This window comes from Canis lupus, chromosome 29, assembly GCF_003254725.2.
Source record: "Canis lupus dingo isolate Sandy chromosome 29, ASM325472v2, whole genome shotgun sequence".
NCBI lineage: Eukaryota > Metazoa > Chordata > Mammalia > Carnivora > Canidae > Canis > Canis lupus.
Window position 1 is genome coordinate 11,727,892 of NC_064271.1, and position 22,026 is coordinate 11,749,917.

Genomic DNA, 22,026 nt, shown 5'->3' on the forward strand with positions numbered 1-22,026 from the left:
AAATGCTGTCAGAAGCAGGAACAAATCTCCCATGAAGTATGGGAAGGCAAAATATCCACTGTGGGTTGTGTGTTGGGTGTTGTATATTCAGGAAGACCACCGAAGTCTCTCTCCTAGAGGACCCACAGAGAACCTCTACATTGTCTTGGTCATTTTCAAGGCTCTACAAGGACTATTTCCCCACTGTGGGATTTTCTGCACTGTTTGATAAAACAACACACACACACACAGACATGTGCACAGCTCCCTACTTACTTATAGAGCCTTCCTCTTTATGGAGCTCGCCAAAGAAACAGCCATTACCACCTAGTACTTCAATATCTCTTTAGAACGATGGTAAAGAAAAATATTATTCATGATGCTTATTTACCTGGCAAGGCAGGCTCTATTTGGGACTATTGTGGTAGTTTAGGGGTCCTTTGTAGCAAGGAAGAGAGATCAGTCTCAACTCCGAATGCAAGGGAAAGTGGGCATTTATAGCCAAGGAGCAGTGTGTATGTGTGTGTGTGTGTGTGTGTGTGTAAGATGGAAAATTACTAATAGGAAACATTGAGGGTTGGAGGGATTCTGGCTAAACCAACTTGAAAGAATTCTTGTTGAAGACAGGACAGGATGACCAGACATCACCAGGGGGGGTTTGGGGGAATGACTAATTGAGTCTGCTATCAAGAGTGAGGGATCTGGCTACATTGACTTGTCAGGCTTCTTGCCAAAATTGAGCTTTTGGAGATATGCTCAAAATTGAACCGTAGTTAAAAAAGAGCTCAGAGGATTTGGTCAGGGAGAGGAATCTCTGTTGAAGGTCACACCAGAAATCCATGCTTTCTCACCAAAATCCTCTCCTGCTTTGGGATGAAGTCTGATTGGCCATTCAATGGTGAATATTCAACTGTTCCATAGGCATTCATTTACTTCATGCTACTAGGAATATTCTCCTATCATAGAATAAGACTTTTAGCAAAGTTCTCAAAAGTCAATACAATCTAAAGGGGGTGTCTGTCTGCTTTGTTTGTTTTTGAGTTTTTCCCCCCTAAATGTCATATCATTCAGTATATATTTACAAGGCCCCTACACTGTCTTTGACAATGATAATTGGAGGAAAGACTTTTTAAAAAAGATTTTATTTATTCATGAGAGACACACAGAGAGGCAGAGACATAGGCAGAGGGAGAAGCAGGCTCCCTGCAAGGAGCCCGATGCATCTCAGGGCCCCGGGATTACGACCTGAGCCAAAGGCAGATGCTCAACTGCTCAGCCACCCAAGTGTCCCAGAAAGACTTTTTATTTTATTTTATTTTGTTTTTTTCCCCAGAAAGTCTTTTTAATGAAACTTCAAAAACACACATCTGCCATAGATTTTTAAAAATGCTATATTCTTAAAATGTCCACTTCCTTATGACAAAAATCACCTTAGAATTTATGAAGGGGAAATAGGAAAGTGAAAATTGGTCAGGCTACTTACTCCTTAATTCTAATTTAGGGCAGCAGTAAAACTCTATCTGCTCAGTGCCCTAGCACTGATGAGGTTTCCAGGCAATTTTTTAGAAATAGGAGTAAACGACTGTGCTTTGGATCAAAAGGCCCCATGGGACAGAGCTCCACAAAGCATCGTGGACAATTCTTTCAGTGGGGGAGGAAAACAATAAACTAGAACTTCACACTTTGCAAATGCCAACAGCCCTTTTGACTTATTTTCTTTTAGATTTTCTCCTTCTTGCATCATCAGAGAGCTTGAAAAACTGGTGTGAGAATGAGGCCTCAGATAGAATGTTCCTTAGTTTGTGTTAATCGTCTCTCCAGGTTGAATGCCCCAGTCTTTCACTGCTGGTATCCTCTGCTAGAGGGCAGGGCAGCTCCTGCTTGGGACACAGCTTTTGCATATGTGATAGAGTAAGTTTCTCCTGTCTTTGATCCTTTCAGACTCCCACCTTGACTTTCTGTAAGGAGGAGCTTCCTTTTTTTTTTTTTTTTTTTTTTTTGCATAAACACATCTAAGTAGTGCTAAATCCACATATATGCATTCAAATGATTTTTTAAGGGCACCAAAACAATTTAATGGGGGAAGGAAAGTGTATTCAATTCAATTAATTGTGGTGGACAACTGGATATCTATAAGGAAAAATAAAGAAGCTTGACCTATCTCACATCTTCCACAAAAATCAACTGAAGATGGATCACAGACCTAACTGAAAGAGCTAAAATGATAAATCTACTTGAATAAAACATAGAGATATCTACACAACCTTGAGGTGGGTACATATATCTTAGAGAAGACATAAAACCCACAAACCATAAAAGAATAAACATTATTAAATTAGGCTATCAAAATTAAAAACTCCAGTGCATTAAAAAACACCATCAAGGAAATTGATAGGCAATTCACATACTGGGAAAAAGAATTCACAACACATATATATGACAAATGACTTGAATCTAGTTATAAAGAACTCCTGCAACTCAATAATAAAAAAGACAGCCAAATAAAAAATGGACAAAAGACTTAAACACTTCACAAAGGATGATAATGAAATGGCAGTAAGCTCATGATAAAGCACACAATATCCTTCAGAAAATGCAAATTAAAAGACAGTGAGAGATTGCTGCACACCCACGAGAACGGAGAATATGAGATGTAATGTGGGGAAATTGGAACTCTCATACCTTGCCAGAGGGAGAGCAGAATGATACCTCCTGTTTGACAGTGTCTTAGAAGTTAAACATACATTTACTCTATGATCTAAGTGTTTATCCAAGAGAAATGAAAACAACACATACAAGAATATTTATAGCGGCTACATATACAGTAGTCCCAAACTGGAAACATCCTGCATGTCCTTCAATGAAATGGATTAGCAAACCATGGCACATCTATACTGTGAAGTATTGCTTATAAGTACAAAGGGAAGAAACTTAATATAAGCCCGATATAGATGCATCTCAATAATATCATGCTGAATGGAAGAAGTTAGATGTCCCAATTCCCCAAACCTACAGGTGTGATTCTACTGATATAAAATTCTAAGTGAGGCAAACTCTGTTAGGGTGATAGAAATCAGATGAGTGGTGACTTCTGGGGAGCAGGAATCAGGTGGGGAGGAATGGAGAGACTTTTTGGGGCAATTGTAATGCTTTGTGCTTCGATGCACATTTGTTAAGACTGACTGGACAGTACACTTATGATTTGGACATTTCAAGGGTGCCTAGGTGGCTCAGTGGTTGAGCATCTGCCTTTGGCTCAGGTTGGGGTCCTGGGGTCCTGGGATCGAGTCCTGCATCAGGGTCACCACGGGGAGCCTGCTTCTCCCTCTGCCTGTGTCTCTGCCTTTCTCTCTGTGTCTCTCATGAATAAATAAATAAATAATCTTAAAAAAATCTGGACATTTCATTGTATGTAAATTAAACCCAATTAAGGAAAAGAGTGTTATTGGAGGAAGATGATCCAAGGGTACAAATTTCCAAGTATAAGATAAATGAGAACTGGGGATATAATGAATATAATGTGATGACAGTGGTTAACACTGCTGTATGCTACACAAAGGCATACCTTGGAAGTATTGAGGGTTTGTTCTAGACCATTTCAATAAAGCAAATTCATAATTAAGCAAGTGAAATGAATTTTCTGGTTTCCCAGTGCATATAAAAGTTATGTTTAAGCCCAGAATATTCAAATAAATTCCATACCATAAAAATTATGTTTATGCTTTACTATAGTCTACTATATATTGCAACTATTACATGTGCAATAGTATTGTGTCTAAAAAATGTATTAATTTAAAAATATTCCATTGCTAAAAAAGTGCTGACCAACATGTGAGTTTTCAGCCATTCAAAATTTTTTGCTGGTGGAGGGTCTTTCTTTGATGTTGATGGCCACTGATGGATCAGGGTGGTGAAGGTTGGGGTGGCTGGGGCAATTTCTTAAAATAAGACAACAGTGAAATTGGCTGCACAAATTGACTCTTCATAAAAGAACAATTTCTCCATAATATGTTGATGTTGTTTGATAGCATTTTAACTGAGGGTAGAACTTCTTTCAAAATTGGAGTTGATCCTCTCAAACCCGTTACTACTTTATTGGCTAATTTCATGTAGTATTTTAAGTCTTTTGTTCTCATTTCAATTGTCTTTACAGCATCTTCACCAGGCATAGATTCCATCCTAGCATGTCATTTTCTTTGCTTAACTATAAGAAGCAACTCATCTGTTAGATTTGATCACGAGATTATAGCAATTCAGTCACATCTTCAGACTGCACTTTTTTTAAAAAAAAATTTTACTTTAATAGGTAGGGATAGTCTCAAAAATCTTTCTCTTCATCAGATGTTTGACCCCCTTGCAAAACTTTTGGTCGCCCAGCTTGAATGTGGAGCTTTACTCCATCAATAATATGCTTTTCTTGTTGTAGTGCATTCTGAAGGTCTTCTTCTGAAGAAAAATGAACCCAACCCATACCTCTATGAAATCCTGTCTCTTTGTCAAAAGGTACAGTGCACTTTCGTACATTGCCAAACTGTGCAAAGTGTTCTCTCAGCTCACTGGAGGCCGCAGTCCAGGGAATTTTTCTGACAAAAGCCACCAGCTGGCCAATCCTCACACGCAGCGCCACAGTGCCCCTTGCTGCTGAAGCCGCTATCTTTAGATTTCAGACTGCATTTCTAATTCTAGTTGTCTTACTATTTCTGCTATATCTGTAGTTACTTCCTCCACTCAAGTCTTGAACCCCCCAACGTCATACGTGAGAGTTGGAATCCACGTCTTCCAAACTCCTTTTGATGTTGATGTTATGACCTCTTCCCATGAATTACAGATATCCTTAATGGCATCTAGAAAAAGCCTGAAATATCAGGAGAACTGCTAAAATGCACACAGAGACACAGAGTGAGCAAATGCTGTCAGGAAAATGATACCAACAGACCCCCTCAATGCGGGGCTGCTGCAAACCTTCAATTTGTAAAGTGCAGTAAAGTGAAGTACCATCAAATGAGGTATACCTGTATGAAAGCTGTTGAAGAGTTCATCCTAAGAATTCACACCACAAGGAAAAAAAGCATTTTCTTTTTTTTTGTTTTTTTAGATTGTATGTATATGAGATGATGAATGCCAACTAAATATTGTGATGATCATTTCACAACATAGGTAATGCAAACCATTATCCTGTATACCTTAAACTTACACAGTGTTGTATGCCAATTATATTTCAATGAAACTGGATGGAGGAGAAGGGAAGGAAGTAAAAATAAAAAGCAAAGCCAAAATAATGCCATGCTGATCATTGGTAGCAATTTTATTTGCCTTGCAAGCGCTCCCTACAGGAGATGGAGCACAGTGAGCCTACAATAGTAGAGCTAGATGGCCTAGGTACTAGGACAGGGCACTTCCTATAGGTCTAACCTAAAGGAACAACAGAAAAATCAGTCAGCGACAGGGGGTGGGTAAGGGTAGGAAAGAAAGAGGATCAGGATTAAGATCTTATTTGCCTAGCTGAGATGGATTCTGAAAAACTGAAGGATGATGGTGGGAATCATAAAGAAATCTGTTGCAGAGGTATCTGAATATGATTGGCTACTAGCAAAATGGCTTTCTTTGTGCTCTCAGGCTATGCTTACAAGTGATATTGCTGGGCAGAGCCACTGGCCTAGGAGATGGTCAGTAAATACTTGCTGAAAGCATGTTCCTCTGGAGGTGGCTTCTTCCCTACCTTAATCTACCTTACCTGTTTGATTGATTGATTGATTTAAAGTATTTTATTTATTATTCATGCAAGACACACAAAGAAAGGCAGAGACATAGGCAGAGAGGCTCCTTCCAGGGAGCCTGATGCAGGACTCTATCCCTGGACCCTGGTATTAAGACCTGAGCCAAAGGCAGATGCTCAACCACTGAGCCACCCAAGCCATCCTACCTTTCCTGTTTTATTTTTTTTTATTTTTTATTTTTTTTAAAGATTTTATTTATTTATTCATGATAGTCACAGAGAGAGAGAGAGGCAGGGACACAGGCAGAGGGAGAAGCAGGCTCCATGCACCGGGAGCCCGATGTGGGATTCGATCCCGGGTCTCCAGGATCGCGCCCTGGGCCAAAGGCAGGCGCCAAACCGCTGCGCCACCCAGGGATCCCACCTTTCCTGTTTTAAACTCTTCTTCCTGCCTCAACAGCTACTCCTGGAACAGGCATGGTAAAGGCCAAGTTGCAAGGACATGCCTAAGGAGACAATGTTGGAAAAGGATGCTGATGTAGGTTATGCCAGTCATAATCAGCCCAGGCTGCTATAACAGAATACCATAGACTGGGTGGCTTAAACAACAGATAGTTATTTCTCACAGTTCTAGAAACTAGAAGACCAAGATCAAGGTACAGGCTAATTTGGTTTTGGTAGGGATTCTGTTCCTGGCTTGTATACAGCCACCTTCTTGCTGTATCTTCACACAGCCTTTTTTCTTGTGCCTTCAGAGCAAGAGCAAGAGCGAGAGCGAGAGCGAGAGCGAGAGAGATCCAGTGTCTCTTCCTCTTTTTATTAGAACACTAATCCTATCAGAGTCAAGCCCTACCCTTATGCCCTCATTTAAACTTAATTATTTCCAAAGGCTCTACTTCTGAATATAGTCATAGTGGGGCATAGAGCTTCAACATAGGGATCTTGGCAGGACACAAATATTAAGTCTATACCACGCATAAAGGAATGACCTTTGTAAAGACTACTGGGTATAGGGGAGATTCTCTTTTTCCCACTGGTAAATGGCTTTTGGACAATGGCCTCTTTTCTCCATTACCCAAACTGGACTTGAATCAGAGAAAAGCACTTTTAGTTCCTTACCCTCCTGAACTCTCTAGTCCCTACTGGGGTGGCTCCTTTCCAGGTACCCAAATCATTTATCATGAATTAAATAGCTTGCTGAGAATGCAAAATGTTCTAAGTCAAGGCATGGATCAAAATCACTTAGAGAAAGTTAAGGCTTCATGCTTTTAATTTACTTTCATTCATTCAAGAGAATGGTTGGTGTGACACCCCTCTAGGGATTTGTCACATGTGCAACAGAAGAAAAAGTGAGCTGTATCCTGAATAAAGGCCAGAGGATCAGAAGTGAGGAGTCATCGAATCATTGTCTACACCTGGGAAAGGAATTCTGAGTGGTTAAGATCAGCTTGGTCTTTCTGAACACTCTTTTTTTTCTTTTTTTAATATTTTACTTATTTATTCATGAGAAAGAGAGAGAGAGAGAGATCGAGGCAGAGACATAGGCAGAGGGAGAAGCAGGCTCCATGCAGGGAGCCCGACGTGGGACTGGATCCTGGATCTCCAGGATCAGGTCCTAGGCCTAAGGCGGTGCTAAACCGCTGAGCCACCCAGGCTGCCCCTTTCTGAACATTCTTGAACAATTGGTAGTGAGGCTTCAGAATTATTTATGGTCCCTTCCACCTAGACTTCGGTTTCTTGCTGACACCATAAGCGACTGACATTTCCTGAGCTGGACTTTTTTTCTCACTGCTCACTGGAAGTGGCGTGGAGGCCAGCTTGTTTTCCTTTCTTCCCTGGCCTGATCTGCTCTGTGGAAGCAGCTGAAGGAGCTTCTTGTGCAGAAGCAGAGCTCAGATGGGGCCTTCATGTGAGGCTGGGAGGGCCTTGTTTGAACTTTTTGGATTCAGCTGGATTTTAGCCTTGAATTATTAAAAATGAGTATTGATTGCAGGAATTAATTGTAGTGTTTCTAAAATCAGTAGCAATATTAAGTCGATAAGCCATTAAAAAAAATTACTCAAGCACTACCGACCTTGTGAGGAATGTTTACCTTTTTAGCCACTGTTTTGACCTTTAAGATTTCATACTATGGAAAGGAATCTGTATTTAGTAAATAAAACCAACAATCCCCCTACGCAAATAAAAGTCATTGTACCAAACCCTTCCTAGGGCAAGAGAGCAACTGAGGCAGCCCAGGAGAGCCTGCCATCATGATTCTAGTAGCAGAAGCAAAATGGAAAAGAGGAGAAAGATTTACTTACATCTCTGCCCCGATGATTTCTGACTGTCCCACCCACCCTTTCCCCAACACTGAGTTTCTAAGTTATCTCCTAAACTTTTTTTTTCTTTCAGATAAATTAACAAGCAGGTCTAAAAGACAAAAATAAATAGCGCTTTTAGTAAGCATTTGCTTTTCTAAAGGGTTTGTTGAGTCCAGGCGAATATTCAAAGGATGAAGTTGACTTGATGTTGTCCTTTCTGACCAAACTTGAGTCAAATTCCTCTGAGCCCCTGGCACAGTTCTTGTGGGCTGGTAAGTGTAGTCTTGGCAAGAGTCCTACTAAGTCATTGTAGAGAGAATCCCTCATTTTTGATAGCTGATATAGCTGATATCTGATCAAGTTTCTCATCCAGCACTCATATCTGATCTTGTCTCGTCCTCAGCAAGAATCCTGTTAAATTGGTTTAACAAGAAACCTCCTCTTCTGATGTTTCCTCATTTCCTTTTTTTATCCATCACCCCCCACCTTAGCTATAAATCCCTACTTGATCTTGTATCAAAATTGAGTGAGCTCTCTTTCCCCATTGCACTCATCTTGTCATCTGTTGCAATAGTCTTGAATAAAGCCTTCCTTACTGTTCTAACAAGCATCAGAATAACTTTTTCTGAGAGCTCCAGGAGGGTAAGAACTTCTTTGCTTTTTTCCAGTAATGCAACCCTAGTATTTTTTTTTTAAAGATTTTATTTATTTATTCATGAGAGACACAGAGAAAGAGAGAGGCAGAGACACAGGATCTTGAGATCCTGGGATCAAGCCCCATGTTGGACTCCCTACTCAGCAGGGAGGGAAAAGCAGGCTCCATGCAGGGAACCTGATGTGGGACTCGATCCCAGGTCTCCAGGCTCACACCCCGGGCGGAAGTCCGCGCTAAACTGCTGGGCCACTGGGGCTGCCCACATTCCTAGTATTGGGGGTGTCAGGAACCTGGACTTCTTTCAGTGAAGATTTGTTGATAAACAGATACTGACACAAATAATCTTATTCGCTCATCTGGTCCCCCTTTTATAGAAGAAGAAAAGGAGGCTTAACTGGTTTAAGAGATTTATTTCTTATCTACCAGCTAGTAAGAAACATTCCAGGGAGGGACTGTTTGTTGCTCTGTCCTATGTTATAAATATCTTCTAATATAAGCATAGATTAAAAAATAGCTTCGGTGGGGGTGTCTGGGTGGCTCAGTCGGTTAAGCATTTGCCCTCAGCTCAGGTCATGATCTTGAGATCCTGGGATCAAGCCCCATGTTGGACTCCCTACTTAGCAGGGTCAGCAGGGAGTCTGCTTTTCCCTCTCCCTTTATTAGTCCCTGCCCCCCCCCATGCTCTCTCTCCCTCTCAAATAAATAAATAAAATCCTTTTTCGAAAAAAAGATGTAGCTTCAATGGAGACAAATAGACAAAAGCAGACAATAGCCAAGAGCTACGTTTATTGAAAATTTGCTACATGTAGGCCTCTAATTAACTAATTCTCACAGCAACCTAGTGATATAGGAGCTATGATTATTATTATTTTACTAGCTTTATTTTTTAAAAGAAGACATTGCTAAATTTCTCTCTTTGCAAGTTTGCTTTTAGTAAAAGCCCTTTGAGCAAAAGATACGACTCTTAGAGATGTTAGTAGTTTAAAAAAGAAAAAAGAAAAAGAGGTCCCCATCTAACCAACCGCCCAGGTGTCAGACGGGTCTCAGAGCCTCCCATTGGCCTCCCTTTCATTGGTTTCAAATGCCATGACTCTATTTCAACACAATCATCATTGAGCAGATTAGCAAGAAATTTGAAAAACATTTTCCAGGTCTTGTGGTCAATACAAAAATAAAGTTAATGAATTATTATTGAAATAAATAGTGAATGTGAATGTTGAAGAGAGCTGCAGGTCAAGACTGGAGAGAAATTAATCAGTATAAAAAGTGTGGTGGAGAAGAGCCAATTTAAATGGATTTTTTTTTTATTGACAAATGGGAAATAATCACAACTAAGGTTATTCATCTCTTTTTTGATATAACTAAAATCTCATCTAGGAAATCTTGGTCTTCTAGACATGCTCCAGGCAGTGGTCAGAATGTAAAGAGCCTACTTTGGAAATCTGGTCATTTGTCTTCTCTTCAAAAAAGAGGCAGGATGGCTCACATGGCTGCTCTTTGTTCACCCCAGCTCCTCAAGTAGCTTTGCTGACACTAGCACAGGGCAACATACGACTTGAGGTGAGTCAGCAGGCATTTGTTATTTCCACCCTTCTCTTCTTCCTCCTTCTTCTTTTCACTGAAGTGTAATTGACATAGAAAATCATACAAATCCTATTAGTTTCAGGTGTACGTAATAATTCAATATGTTTATGCATTATAAAAGGATCTCTACGATAGGTCTAGTTACTGTCTGTCACCATACAAAGTTATTATAATATTATTGACTATATTCCCTGGGATCTATGTTATATACCCATGATCTATTTATTTTATAACTAGAAATTTGTACCTCTTAATCTCCTTTACTTATTTTGCTCTCCCACTCAATCTGTCCCCACCCTGGTAATCGACAGTTGTTTCCTGTATCTAAGAGTCTATTTCTGTTTTTTTTTTTTTTTAAGATTTTATTTATTTATTCATGAGGGACACACAGAGAGAGGCCAACACATAGGCAGAGGGAGAGGCAGGTTTCCTGTGGGGAGCCCAATGTGGGACTCCATCCCAAGACCCTGGGATCATGACCTAAACCAAAGGCAGACACTCAACCATTAAGCCACCCAGGTGTCCCGAGTCTGTTTCTATTTCTATTTTATTTTATTTGCTTATTTGTTTTGTTTTTTAGGTTCCACATATAAGTGAAATTGTACAATATTTATCTTTCTCTGTGTGACCTGTTTCACTTAGCATAATACCTTTTAAGTCCATCCATGTTGTCATGAATGCCAATATTTCATTATTTTTTGTGGCTCAGGAATATTCTATTATATATATATAATATACATATATATAACATCTTTTTTATCTGTTCATCTATTGTTGGACACTTAGCTTGCTTCCAAATCTTGGTGATTATAAATAATGCTGCAATAATCATAGGGATGCATGTATCTCTTTGAATTGTTTTTGCTTTCTTGGGATAAACACCCAGGAGAGGAATTACTGGATCGTATAGTAATTCTATTTTTAACTTTTTGAGGAAACTCCATACTGTTTTTCATAGTGCCTGCACCAATTGCTACATTCCCAGCAACAGTGCATGGGGATTCCCTTTTCTCCACATCCTGTCCAACACTTGTTATTTCTTGTCTTTTAGTAATAAACAAACTGATAGGTGTGAGATATTATCTCACTGTGATTTTCATTTGCATTTCCCTAATGATTAGTGGTTTTGGGCATCTTTTCATGTGCCTGTTGGACATCTGGATGTTTGCTTTGGAAGAATGTCTGTTCAAAACTTTTGCCCACTTTTTAGTTGTTGTTTTTTTTTTTTTAATTTTTAGTTTTTAATTTTTTTTTTTTTGAGAGAGAGAAAGAGAGTGAATGAGCATGAGGATGGGAGGAGCAGGAAGGAAGGAGAGAGAATTCTAAGCAGGCTCCATGTTTACCAAGGAGCTTAAATGTGGGACTCAATCTCATGACCCTGAGATCATAACTTGAGCTGAAATCAAGAATTAGATGTTTAGTCAACTGAGCTACCAAGGTGCCCTGTTTTTTTTTCAAATATATATATATATTAAGTTTTTTCAAATATATATATATATTAAGTTATTTATGTATTTAGGATATTAACCCCTTATCAGAGGTATGATTTGCAAATATCTTCTCCTATTTAGTATGTTGCCTTTTTTGTTTTGTTGATGGTTTCCTTCACTATACAAAAGTTTTTTAGTTTGATACAATCCCATTTGTTTATTTTATCATCTCTTTACCTTGTTGGAAGAGATTGGTCCAAAAATATATTGCAAAGACTGATGTCAAAGAGTTTACTATTTATGTTTTCCTCTAGGAGTCTTATGGTTTCAGGTCTTACGTTGATGTCTTTAATCTATTTTGAATTTATTTTTGTATGTGATGTAAAAGAGTGCCCCAGTTTTATTCTTTTGCATATATCAGTTTAGGTTTTTCAACATAATTTATTAAAAAGACTGTCCTTTCCCCATTGTGTATTCTTGCCTTTTATTGTCATAGATTAACTGACCGTATAAGTGTGGGTTTATTTCTGGGCTCTCTAGTCTGTTCCATTGATCCATGTGTCTGTTTTTGTGCCAGTACCTACTGTTTTGATTACTATAGCATTGTAGTATAGTTTGAAATCAGGGAGCATGATACCTCCAGCTGTGTTCTTCTTTTTCAAGATTGTTTTGGCTACTTGGATGTTTTTGTGATTCCATACATTTTTTAAGGTTCTTCTTTTTTTTTTAAACATTTTATTTATTTACTCATGAGAGACAGAGAGCGAGAGAGAGAGGCAGAGACACAGGCAGAGGGAGAAGCAGGCTCCATGCAGGGAGCCCCATGTGGGACTTGATCCCAGGACTCCCGGATCTCGCCCTGGGCCAAAGGCGACACTAAGCTGCTGAGCCACCCGGGCTGCCCTATTTTAAGGTTCTTAATTTTAATTCTGTGAAAAATGCCATTGGTACTTTGATGGGGATTGCATTTAATCTGTAGATTGCTTTGGGTAATATGGACATTTTAATAATATTGATTCTTCTAATCTATGAGCATGGTTTGTTTTCCTATTCATTTGTGTCATCTTTAATTTCTTTCAGCAATGTCTTATAGTTTACAGAGTATAGGTCTTTCACCTCCTTGGTTAAATTTACTCCTAGGTATTTATTATTTTTGATATAACTGTAAATTAGATTATTTTCTTAATTTCTATTTTGATAGCTCATTATTAATGTATAGAAAAGCAACTAATTTCTATGTGTTAATTTTGTATCCTTGGCTTTACTGAATTCGTTGATTAGTTCTAATAGTTTTTTGGTTGAGTCTTTAGGGTTTCCCATATTTAGTATCATGTCAACTGAAAATAGTGATAGTTTTACTTCTTCCTTTTCAATTTTAATGACTTTTATTTCTTTTTCTTGCCTAATTGCTTTAGCTAGAGCTTCCAATCCTGTGCTGAATAAAAGTGGCAAGCGTGAGGATTATTGTCTTGTTCCTGATCTCAGAGGAAAAGTTTTCAGCTTTCACCATTGAATACGACGTTAGCTGTGAATATGACGTTTTTGTATATATGGAGATTTTACTATGTTGAGTTATATCCTTTTATACCCACTTTGTTGAGAGGCTTTTTTTTTTTTTTTAAATCATAAATGGATGTTGTCTGTTTTAAAAAAGTAAACATGCTAGGGGAACAGGAACTATACTAGACTCTGAATTCACAGAGGAATAAAACCATGAGAACTGTAACTCTTATCCCTCAAGACCTATAACTTTAATTCCAGCTAGAATAGTGAGTATATCTACCTTAAAGAAATAAGTAACTGTGTATGGCTAAAAAATAAGCACCAAACAAATGATACGAATACAAAATACTTTTGTAAGGGAGAAATTACTTTGAGGTAGAGCCAGGTTGCTGTAGGGTAGAAGTCAAGCAAAGCTTTTTGTAAGAGGTAGATTTTGAGCTGGACCTAGGGTTGGATTTTATTAGGAAGGATGTGGAGAATGGAACAAACAATACTCAGAGAATAATGTCTGCTTCACATTCAAAGTCTTGCTGACCATGTTTCCTCTGCCCAGCCCACCTGCACCAAAACTCCTTCCAATCCACAGCTGTCTTGGAATAAAACTATTAGATTTCCTCCATCATTCTAACATATCACTCTATTGTAAGATTTCATCAATCATTTTATCTTTTGTCTATTTTAGCTCTATCTTGCAGGTTACAGAAAGGGCATATAAAGAGGCGAGTGCCAAGAATGACTGTGATTTTTGGCTCCTGCAGGTGAAAGAATGGTATTATTATTCAGTGAAGTAGGAAATGTTGGAAAAAGACTTTATTTTTGGGAAAAATCCTATGTTCAGTGTTGAATAAATTGAGTTTAAAGTGATTTTGAGACAATTGGTGAAATTAACTGCAGTTATATTTGAGTGTTTTATTGTAGAAGACTGCTATTATCTCTTTTTTACTTTTCTCTCTATTTGCAAAGAGCAGCAAATTTTACATAATACATAATGAGTGTGTATTACTTTAGAAAGAGAAAAAGTTATAAAATAATAAAATGTGAAAAATTAATCTTAAAAATTAATACTACTCATTGTGAGATTTTAATTTATTTTGACCCAATTAGTTTATAAAAATGTAAACAGCAAAGCACATATTTTGAGACTTCATTCCACAGGGTAACTCCAACTCCTGGGAGAATTGGATCATAAACATCCATTTATGATCAACTTTTTAATTTTTAAGTGAATATTAATAATTACATTAAATATTTATTTTAGGAATGACTCAACACAATAAAGATCTACTCCTTGCTCATATAAAGGACAACATAGTACTCCTAATTAGTGAGCAGTGTCCTCCCAGGGAGATTCATCCTATCCCTAAGGAACCGATGATACCTTTCATCCTATGACTCTACCATCTTTAGTGTATGTCTTCTAGTGTGTCTTCTATGGTGGCAACACTTGTCTGCATTAGCTGACAGAAGAATGAAGAACATGGAGGCTATTCCATGGGATGTCTGCTGGCACAAGACCTGAAAGGAGCATGAAGCACTTCTGTTCATATTCTACTGAATACATGGGAGCTGGGAAATATATTCTAGTTGTGTGCCTGGTAAGGGGAAAAGGAGGCATTTTGTGACAAGCTGAGAAAATTCTGTCTCAAATGCCAAGTGTGTGCATTTTAGAAAGACATCTGATTAGCATCTTTTCAGTTTGTTCTTTAGTTATTATCTGGCTAACATTTCTCTATCATCTATCTATCTATCTATCTATCTATCTATCTATCTATCTATCATCTATCATCATCTATCATCTATCTATCTGTAGATAAAGAAGATGGAGTACCAGTGGCCTTGATGAATTCCAAAGGTATATCTAAACATTCCCCTGCAATATCAATCTAGTGATCCAAAACTAAAGAAAGTGAAGTTAGACTGAAATGATTTGTTCTAACTGAACCACTTTTTAATTTTTAAGTGAATATTAATAATTACATTAAACATTTATTTTAGGAATTTGTGGAGCTCAACATAAAATTCTTTTTGGTCTTGGTTCCTAGAATCTGTAATTTGAATATTAGAACCATATTTACAATAATTTTTGAAACCTTTAATGCATATTAAATTTTGTCCATACACAAAATAAATATTTGTGTATGGACACAATTTGAATATTAGAACCATATTTACAATAATTTTTGAAACCTTTAATGCATATTAAATTTTGTCCATACACAAAATAAATAATGCTACTCATACATACAGGTGCCACTGTTTTTCAAATATATATCAATGTTGCTAAGATAAATAAAATGTGTATTTATTTAAAAGAATTGCTGAGTTTACAATAGCATTTACCCCCCCGTGTATTTTTTCCCCTGTGTATTTTGTTAATAACCTGATACTAGAAGTGTAACTACAATCAAGTGAGGTTATGAAATTTCCAATTTAAAAATGTGACTTCCAATTTCCAGAAAAGATAGAGTAACAGAATCTAGATTTACACTCCTTTGAGAAACAACCAGAAACTGAACAAAATGTATGAAATAATAGTTTGCAAGACACTAGATGTTATGGCTAGTGGCATCCCCCCTAAATTTATATGTTGAAGCCCTAACTTTCAATGTGACTGTATTTGGAGGTGAGGCTTTTAGGGTGTAATCAAGATTAAATAAGGTCATGAGGGTAGAGTTCTAATCCAATAGGGTTGGTGGCCTTAGGAGAAGAGGAAGAAAAAGAGAACCTTCCCTCCACACATACATATTAAGGAAAGTCCATGTGAAAACACAGTGGGAATGTTGTTATCTGCAGGCCAGGAAGAGAGCTCTCTCTAGAATGCAACCATGTTGGCACTCTGATCTCAGACTTCTAGCCCCCAGAAATGTGAGAAAGTAAATTTCTGTTGTTTTAGCCACTCAGTCTACAGTATTTTGTGGTGGTAGCCTGAGTGGACTATGACTATGGACATCAGATAACCATTGGACAGTAATCCCTGAGACATGGGAAACAAACAGAGTGAGCTCTAAGAGCTGTCCCAGCTCCCTGCTGAGAGTTTCCAGGCAGGGTACGGAGGGGATCCCAGGCTGAGCCAAGGGTGAAGAAGATGGTTCAAGTTTTCAGATCAGAGCATTGAAGGAGAGTTGTACAGAGAGGGAACTTTGGATATGTACAGAGGTCCCTAAAGTATTCAGCTGACTGCTGATCAGCACAGGTATGTGAGGGAACCACCTGAGTTTGGGGGAGAGAACCACCTGAAAGGATTAAAAGTGATGACATCTGACACATACAATCTAAAATGGTGCCTATTTCTGCTGGCCATACTGGAAAATCTCAGATTCATGGGCATTGAGTAGAGTACCCAGCCCCTTTAGTGAGAATAATTAGCCTGGGAATGAACACCTCTCCAGTCTTGTCTGACAAATACTAAAAATGAGATCTGAAATAATCAAATGGCTTTCAAGTAACTTAATTTTACCCCAGAACAAAACTGGGGTATTTTCCATTTGGCGGAAAACAAAAAATTTCTAGCACTCCACATGATAAAATACACAAATGTCTAGCATCCCATAAAAAATTCCCAGGCATTGACAAAAACAGGAAAATACAACCTGTGATGCAGTTAAATCAATTGAAACTGGTTCAAAGTGGCACAGATGTTAGAACTAGCATTTAAAACAGTTATAATATGTTTAAAACATTTTTATTAAATTTTTAAATTAGCATTTAAAAGTTTTAATATTAAAAACAGTTGTAAATGTATTCTAATATTTTAAAAAATTAAGTAGAGAAACTTGAAAAATGAGAAAAGACCTAAATTCAGCTGCTAAGGATAAAACTGTTATGTATAAAGTGAAAAACACATTGTGTGATCAGCTAGGAAGACTCCAGGTGAGTGATTTATTGCATAACTGGTCTTCTTGCTGGGATTCAAAATGATTTCTTGACCATTGCAAATTACCGTGTATCAGGGATTTTAGGAGTTGCTTAAGAATAGCTGAAACCATGAATGCTAATTCCCCAGTGGTTAAGTGTCCATTTATATTTACAAATGCCAAATTGTGCTGGGCCTCCAAAATTACAATGTCATTGGGAAGACTGAACACTCATAAAGGTAGGAAGAGAATAATCACATGAGAAATGTAGTGAGATGAACTCATATTTCCATTCCCCAATGCCCCATAAATTTCCACCACCATTTGCAGCCAAAAGATCTCCCCTCTTCTGTCTACAGGAGGTGTTTCTTCTTAACCCAAGGTGAGAGGAGTCAGAATCAGGACATTTAGTTTTATGATATTATTCCTGAAGGATTTTCTAAGTTACTAGTGGCTTGTATGTCCTTTTGGCTGTTGATGACCAAGGATGCTTCTGTGTAGTAAGCCATAAGTAGGTGTTGTGGGTTGAGTTATATCTCGCTAAGAAGATATGCTGGTTTTTACCTCCAATACTTGTGAATGTGACCTTATTTGGAAATAAGGCCTTTGCAGATATAATTAAGTTAAGATGAGGTTACCCTAGATTAGGATGAGCCTTAAATTTAATGTCTGGTGTCTTTATAAGGAGAAAGTTACTTGAGGACACAGAGGAGAAATGGGGAAATAAGGCCATGTGAAGATGGAGGCAGAAATTGGAATTATGTTCCAACAAGCCAAGATATGCCCTGGGTTGCTAGCATACCCCAGGAGCTAGAAGGTACAAGAAAGGAGTCTTCCTTGGAGACTTTGAAGGGAGCAAGGCCCTACTGACATCTAGATTTCAGGTTTCTTGCCTCTAGAACTGTGAGAGAATACATTGCTCTTGTTTCAGGCACATAGTTTGTGGTACGTGGTTATGGTAGCCTCAGGACATTGAGATGATAGGGAAATTTCAGCCCCATGTTTGCAGAGTCAATACCCACTCTCAAACCAGAGGAGAGCAAAAAGTGGTTACTTTCTCTTTCCAGAGTGCTTCCTGATTAGCCAACTCTCTCCAGAGCAAACACACTAGAGACAGGGTGTTCCATCAGCGAAGTTAAAGTTGACGGCGTGAATCGTGCTCATTTTTAGTTTCCTGTATCCATGCCCTTTGAAAATACCCTCTCATGCTGGGTTTGGACAGGTGATATTTTTTTCAGTGCAGAGTAGTAAATGTGACACAAGCAGAGATTTGAGAAGTGCTTGAGCATTTGAATTTGCCCTTATTGCTCTTGGACCCCAGTGCTATGCGAACATACCTGGGAGGGCTACTGGCAAATGAGGGGGCACATGGAGAGGGCTCCAGTCATCCCAGGCCCTCTAACTGAGGCTTGCACAACTTGGGCAGCTCCGGTGAGCCCACAGGCTAACCCTGGACTCAGACATGAGCCCAGACCAAATCAGGAAGATCAGAAGACTGCCCTTCTGATCAGAAGATCAGAAGGAGGTCAGTCCAAAGGCACCATCGTGAATTTTATTAATAAATAGATGCTGAAAGTATAGCTACTATCAAGTGAGATTGTGAGCTTGTTATTTTGAAAGAGGACCCTATGGGGCTCCTGGGTGGCTCAGTTGGTTGGGCATCTGACTCTTGGTTTCAGCACGGGTCATGATCTCGGGGTCCTGGGATTGAGCCTCATATGGGGTTCTGCACTCAGTGCAGAGTCTGCTGGAGATTATCTTCCTCTCCCTCTGCTCCTCTCTCGGCTCATGCGCTCTCTCTCTCTCTCTCTCTCTCTCAAATAAATAAATAAAATCTTTAAAAAGATAAAACATAAAAAATTCCTTATGTTAAGAAAAGAACATCTAACTATATACCTACCCATTGAATTTTTGTCATTGGCTCTTAATAATTGTATAATATGACAAATCTGTTCTGCATTTCCTATCATATTCATTGCCACAGCCAATTTTTTGTTTGTCAGAATTATGTCCAGCATAGTTAATTTTCTCTCACTTCCTACAAGATGAGCTAAATAAATGATTGTTGTTACAAGCAGCTAAATCATGGGGTGCTGTGTTATGCAGCAAAAGCTAACTGAGATAGAAAGGTTGGCAGATCCCACAGAGAAGCTGCCATCACAGCTCGGAGTGAAGAAGCCACATGCAGAAGTAGGTCTTCAGAAGGAGGGTATGCTATGTGTTCACTTCCCTCCTCTTGGCATTTGGGTCTCCTATTCTCCCGTTCTGTTGGGGCAGAGATTTGAGTATCAGAGAGAATCTAATTGGATCTAATACTTCCTTCTACCCCTGACTACCATGGCTAAGTAGTCCTTTTCAGCTACAATGGCTGTTGTTAGGTATAAAACATACCACAAAAGTATGCGTGTGTATATGCACACGCACACAGGCAGAGAGAGGGTTTCTCCTTGTATATATCGATATCTTTATCTATATGTATCTAATCTGTATGTCTATATCTGTATCTATCAGCTGACCCTCAGCACCCAAATACCAGGTATAATAAAAAAACATGCTGGGGCACCTGGGTGGCTGAGTGGTTGAGCATCTGCCTTTGACTCAGGTTATGATCTTGGGGTCCTGGGGATCGAGTCCTGTATCAGGCTCCCCTCAGGGAGCCTGCTTCTCCCTCTGCCTATGTCTCTGACTCTCTCTCTCTGTGTCTCTCATGAATAAATAAAGTCTATAAAGAAAAAGTAGTGTCTGTTTTACATAAGTTTTCTAGCTTTATATTAAACTTCTGAGGAAATCAGCCACAACTACCAGGCAGGAGGACTGGACTGGCACAAAAGCGCTAACTTCCTCTTCCCCCCACTGATACCAGAGCCCACTGCGTGCCCTCTGGACTCAGCAAAGGAAAAACTGTATTAGCGCCCAGCCTATACTTGAGGAGCTGGAGTTTGCAAGACACAAAAAGAGTCCTGCAAAGGAACGGACCTTCTTTCTCAAGAGGAGAGGGAGAGTCCTGGCACCTGACTGGTGCTGGGAGTGGGGACCAAGGGAGGAGACTGGAGGTGTCCGATGGCTTCCTTCTATGTGAGGGCTTTCTTCCTTTATCCTCGTGTGGTGAGATAAAGGCCCAGTCTCTGAGCCTCACATACAGCTTTACTCCTTGTCAGGCATCAAAGGCCCAGCAGATACTCTGAAAAAGGCACAGGAGCAACTGCCATTCAATGGTGTGGGCTGCAGTAGAGTTGAGGGAAAATTCTAGCAAGAAGCGGTCTCATAGGAGCCTCAGCAGACCCTGTGGGTTGCTGGGCAGTATCTCAGCTGGGGATCAGCTGCCAGGAGAGAAAACTGCAAGTTGCAGAGCAGAGCCCATTACATAAATTCCCTCATTGCCTTCATTTTAGGGACCTATCTGCCTGAGGGAGAGAAGGGAGGGGCTTGGCACCGCCAGGTGGTACTAAGTAGCTACAAACACAAAGGATAATGGACTATTTGAATAAATAAGTCCTGAACGGAGTAAAGAAATATTCAGGAAGAATGGGGGTTATTTGACAAACTTTTGAAAAATTATTTTATTGGTATTTTCCTCTGATGACTAAAATGAATACATATTCATTTATATAATTTGAACAATTGAGAGGCTTTTTCAGGGCCTATTAAAGAGGAAAATATTATCTGTAATATTTTATCGAATATGTGTGTGTATGTATATGTTTACAGGCGTATGTGTACAGCTATGTGTGTATGTATCTATACATGTATCTTATACAATACTTTCTTTTTTTCTGGATATGTATTTTCTAAATAAAACCAGAGTTGCACTCTGTGAAGGTTTCTAACCTGCTTTAATTTTTATTCAATGTTATACAACAATTATGTTCAAATGCCATTTGAAAATACAAGTCTTTTTTTTTAAGATTTTATTTATTCATGAGAGACACACAGAGAGAGACAGAGACATAGGCAGAGGGAGAAGCAGGCTCTCTGTAGGAAGCCCGATGCGAGACTTGATTCTAGGACCCCAGGATCATGACCTGAGCCAAAGGCAGACACTCAACCACTGAGCCACCCAGGTGTCCCTGAAAAAACAAGTCTTAATGGCAAAATGGTACCACATCTTATGAGTGTTGGCTAATATTTTTACATTATCCCCTATTTTTAAACCTTCATTAGTGTTCAATTTCACAACATTTCCATATTTACTGAAATTCCTATAAATAAATTTTATGTCGATTTCTCACTATTTTCTTGTAACAAATTATGAGAAGTTCCACACATAGACTCAAGCATATACACATGTTGTAGGGCTTGCTCTGCTTACTGTTCAGTTGCTATCCACGTAGGTTGTTTTGAAGACTATTTTAGATAAATACTAACAAGGTGGGTTCTGGAGCTAGGAGTCTTAGACTTGCCTCCCAGGCTCAGTTATTTCCTGGTGGTGTAATCTTAGATTATTTATAATATCTTTCCAGGGCTCAATGTCTTTATTTGTAAAATGGAGATAATAGCACAAACACCTAGCTTCTAGAATGACTGTCATGATTTAGTAGGCTAATATGAAGGCCCTCTGCAAGGTTTAAAGGCTATACAAATGTTAGTTATTAGACTTACTGCCATGATTCCAAATCTTGTTTCCTCCCTGGTTGCCACTTGAAATATGGCTGCCATAACTTGGTCCTGTGAGCGGCCACCACCATAAGGGCAGTGTAAGTGAGGCTGCCCAGCGGGGCCAGCAGGAGTGGGGGAGGAGGCCTCCGTGCCTCCCACTAGGAATCTCTGGAACCAGGATTTATGTCTCTCTGACATCTTATACCAACACTGTGCAGCCTGTGGGGAAAAGGGTCACAAAAGAGTGCATGGCCAGGCTAACTCATTACCATAAATGTGCTTGGAATTGAAGAGGAGAATCAAATAAGGGCAGATGGACAAAGGCTCTGTCTTCAGCTGGCATTTACCTTCTGCAAGATTAAAACATTCAGCTGAATGAATTAATGTCACACTCTGTAGATGCGCA

General features: G+C 39.0%; 1 protein-coding gene across 1 annotated transcript; it reads right to left on the reverse strand.

Annotated features, from left to right (window-relative positions):
- Positions 1 to 4,277: 4,277 nt before the first annotated feature.
- On the reverse strand, positions 4,278 to 21,818 carry LOC112678362 (SRA stem-loop-interacting RNA-binding protein, mitochondrial-like). The gene is made up of 2 exons (XM_049103736.1): positions 21,624 to 21,818; positions 4,278 to 4,633 (listed from the first exon to the last, which is right to left on the reverse strand). The coding sequence occupies exons 1-2, from the start codon at positions 21,816 to 21,818 to the stop codon at positions 4,298 to 4,300; spliced, it is 531 nt and encodes a 176-aa protein (XP_048959693.1). The 3' UTR covers positions 4,278 to 4,297.
- Positions 21,819 to 22,026: the final 208 nt, after the last annotated feature.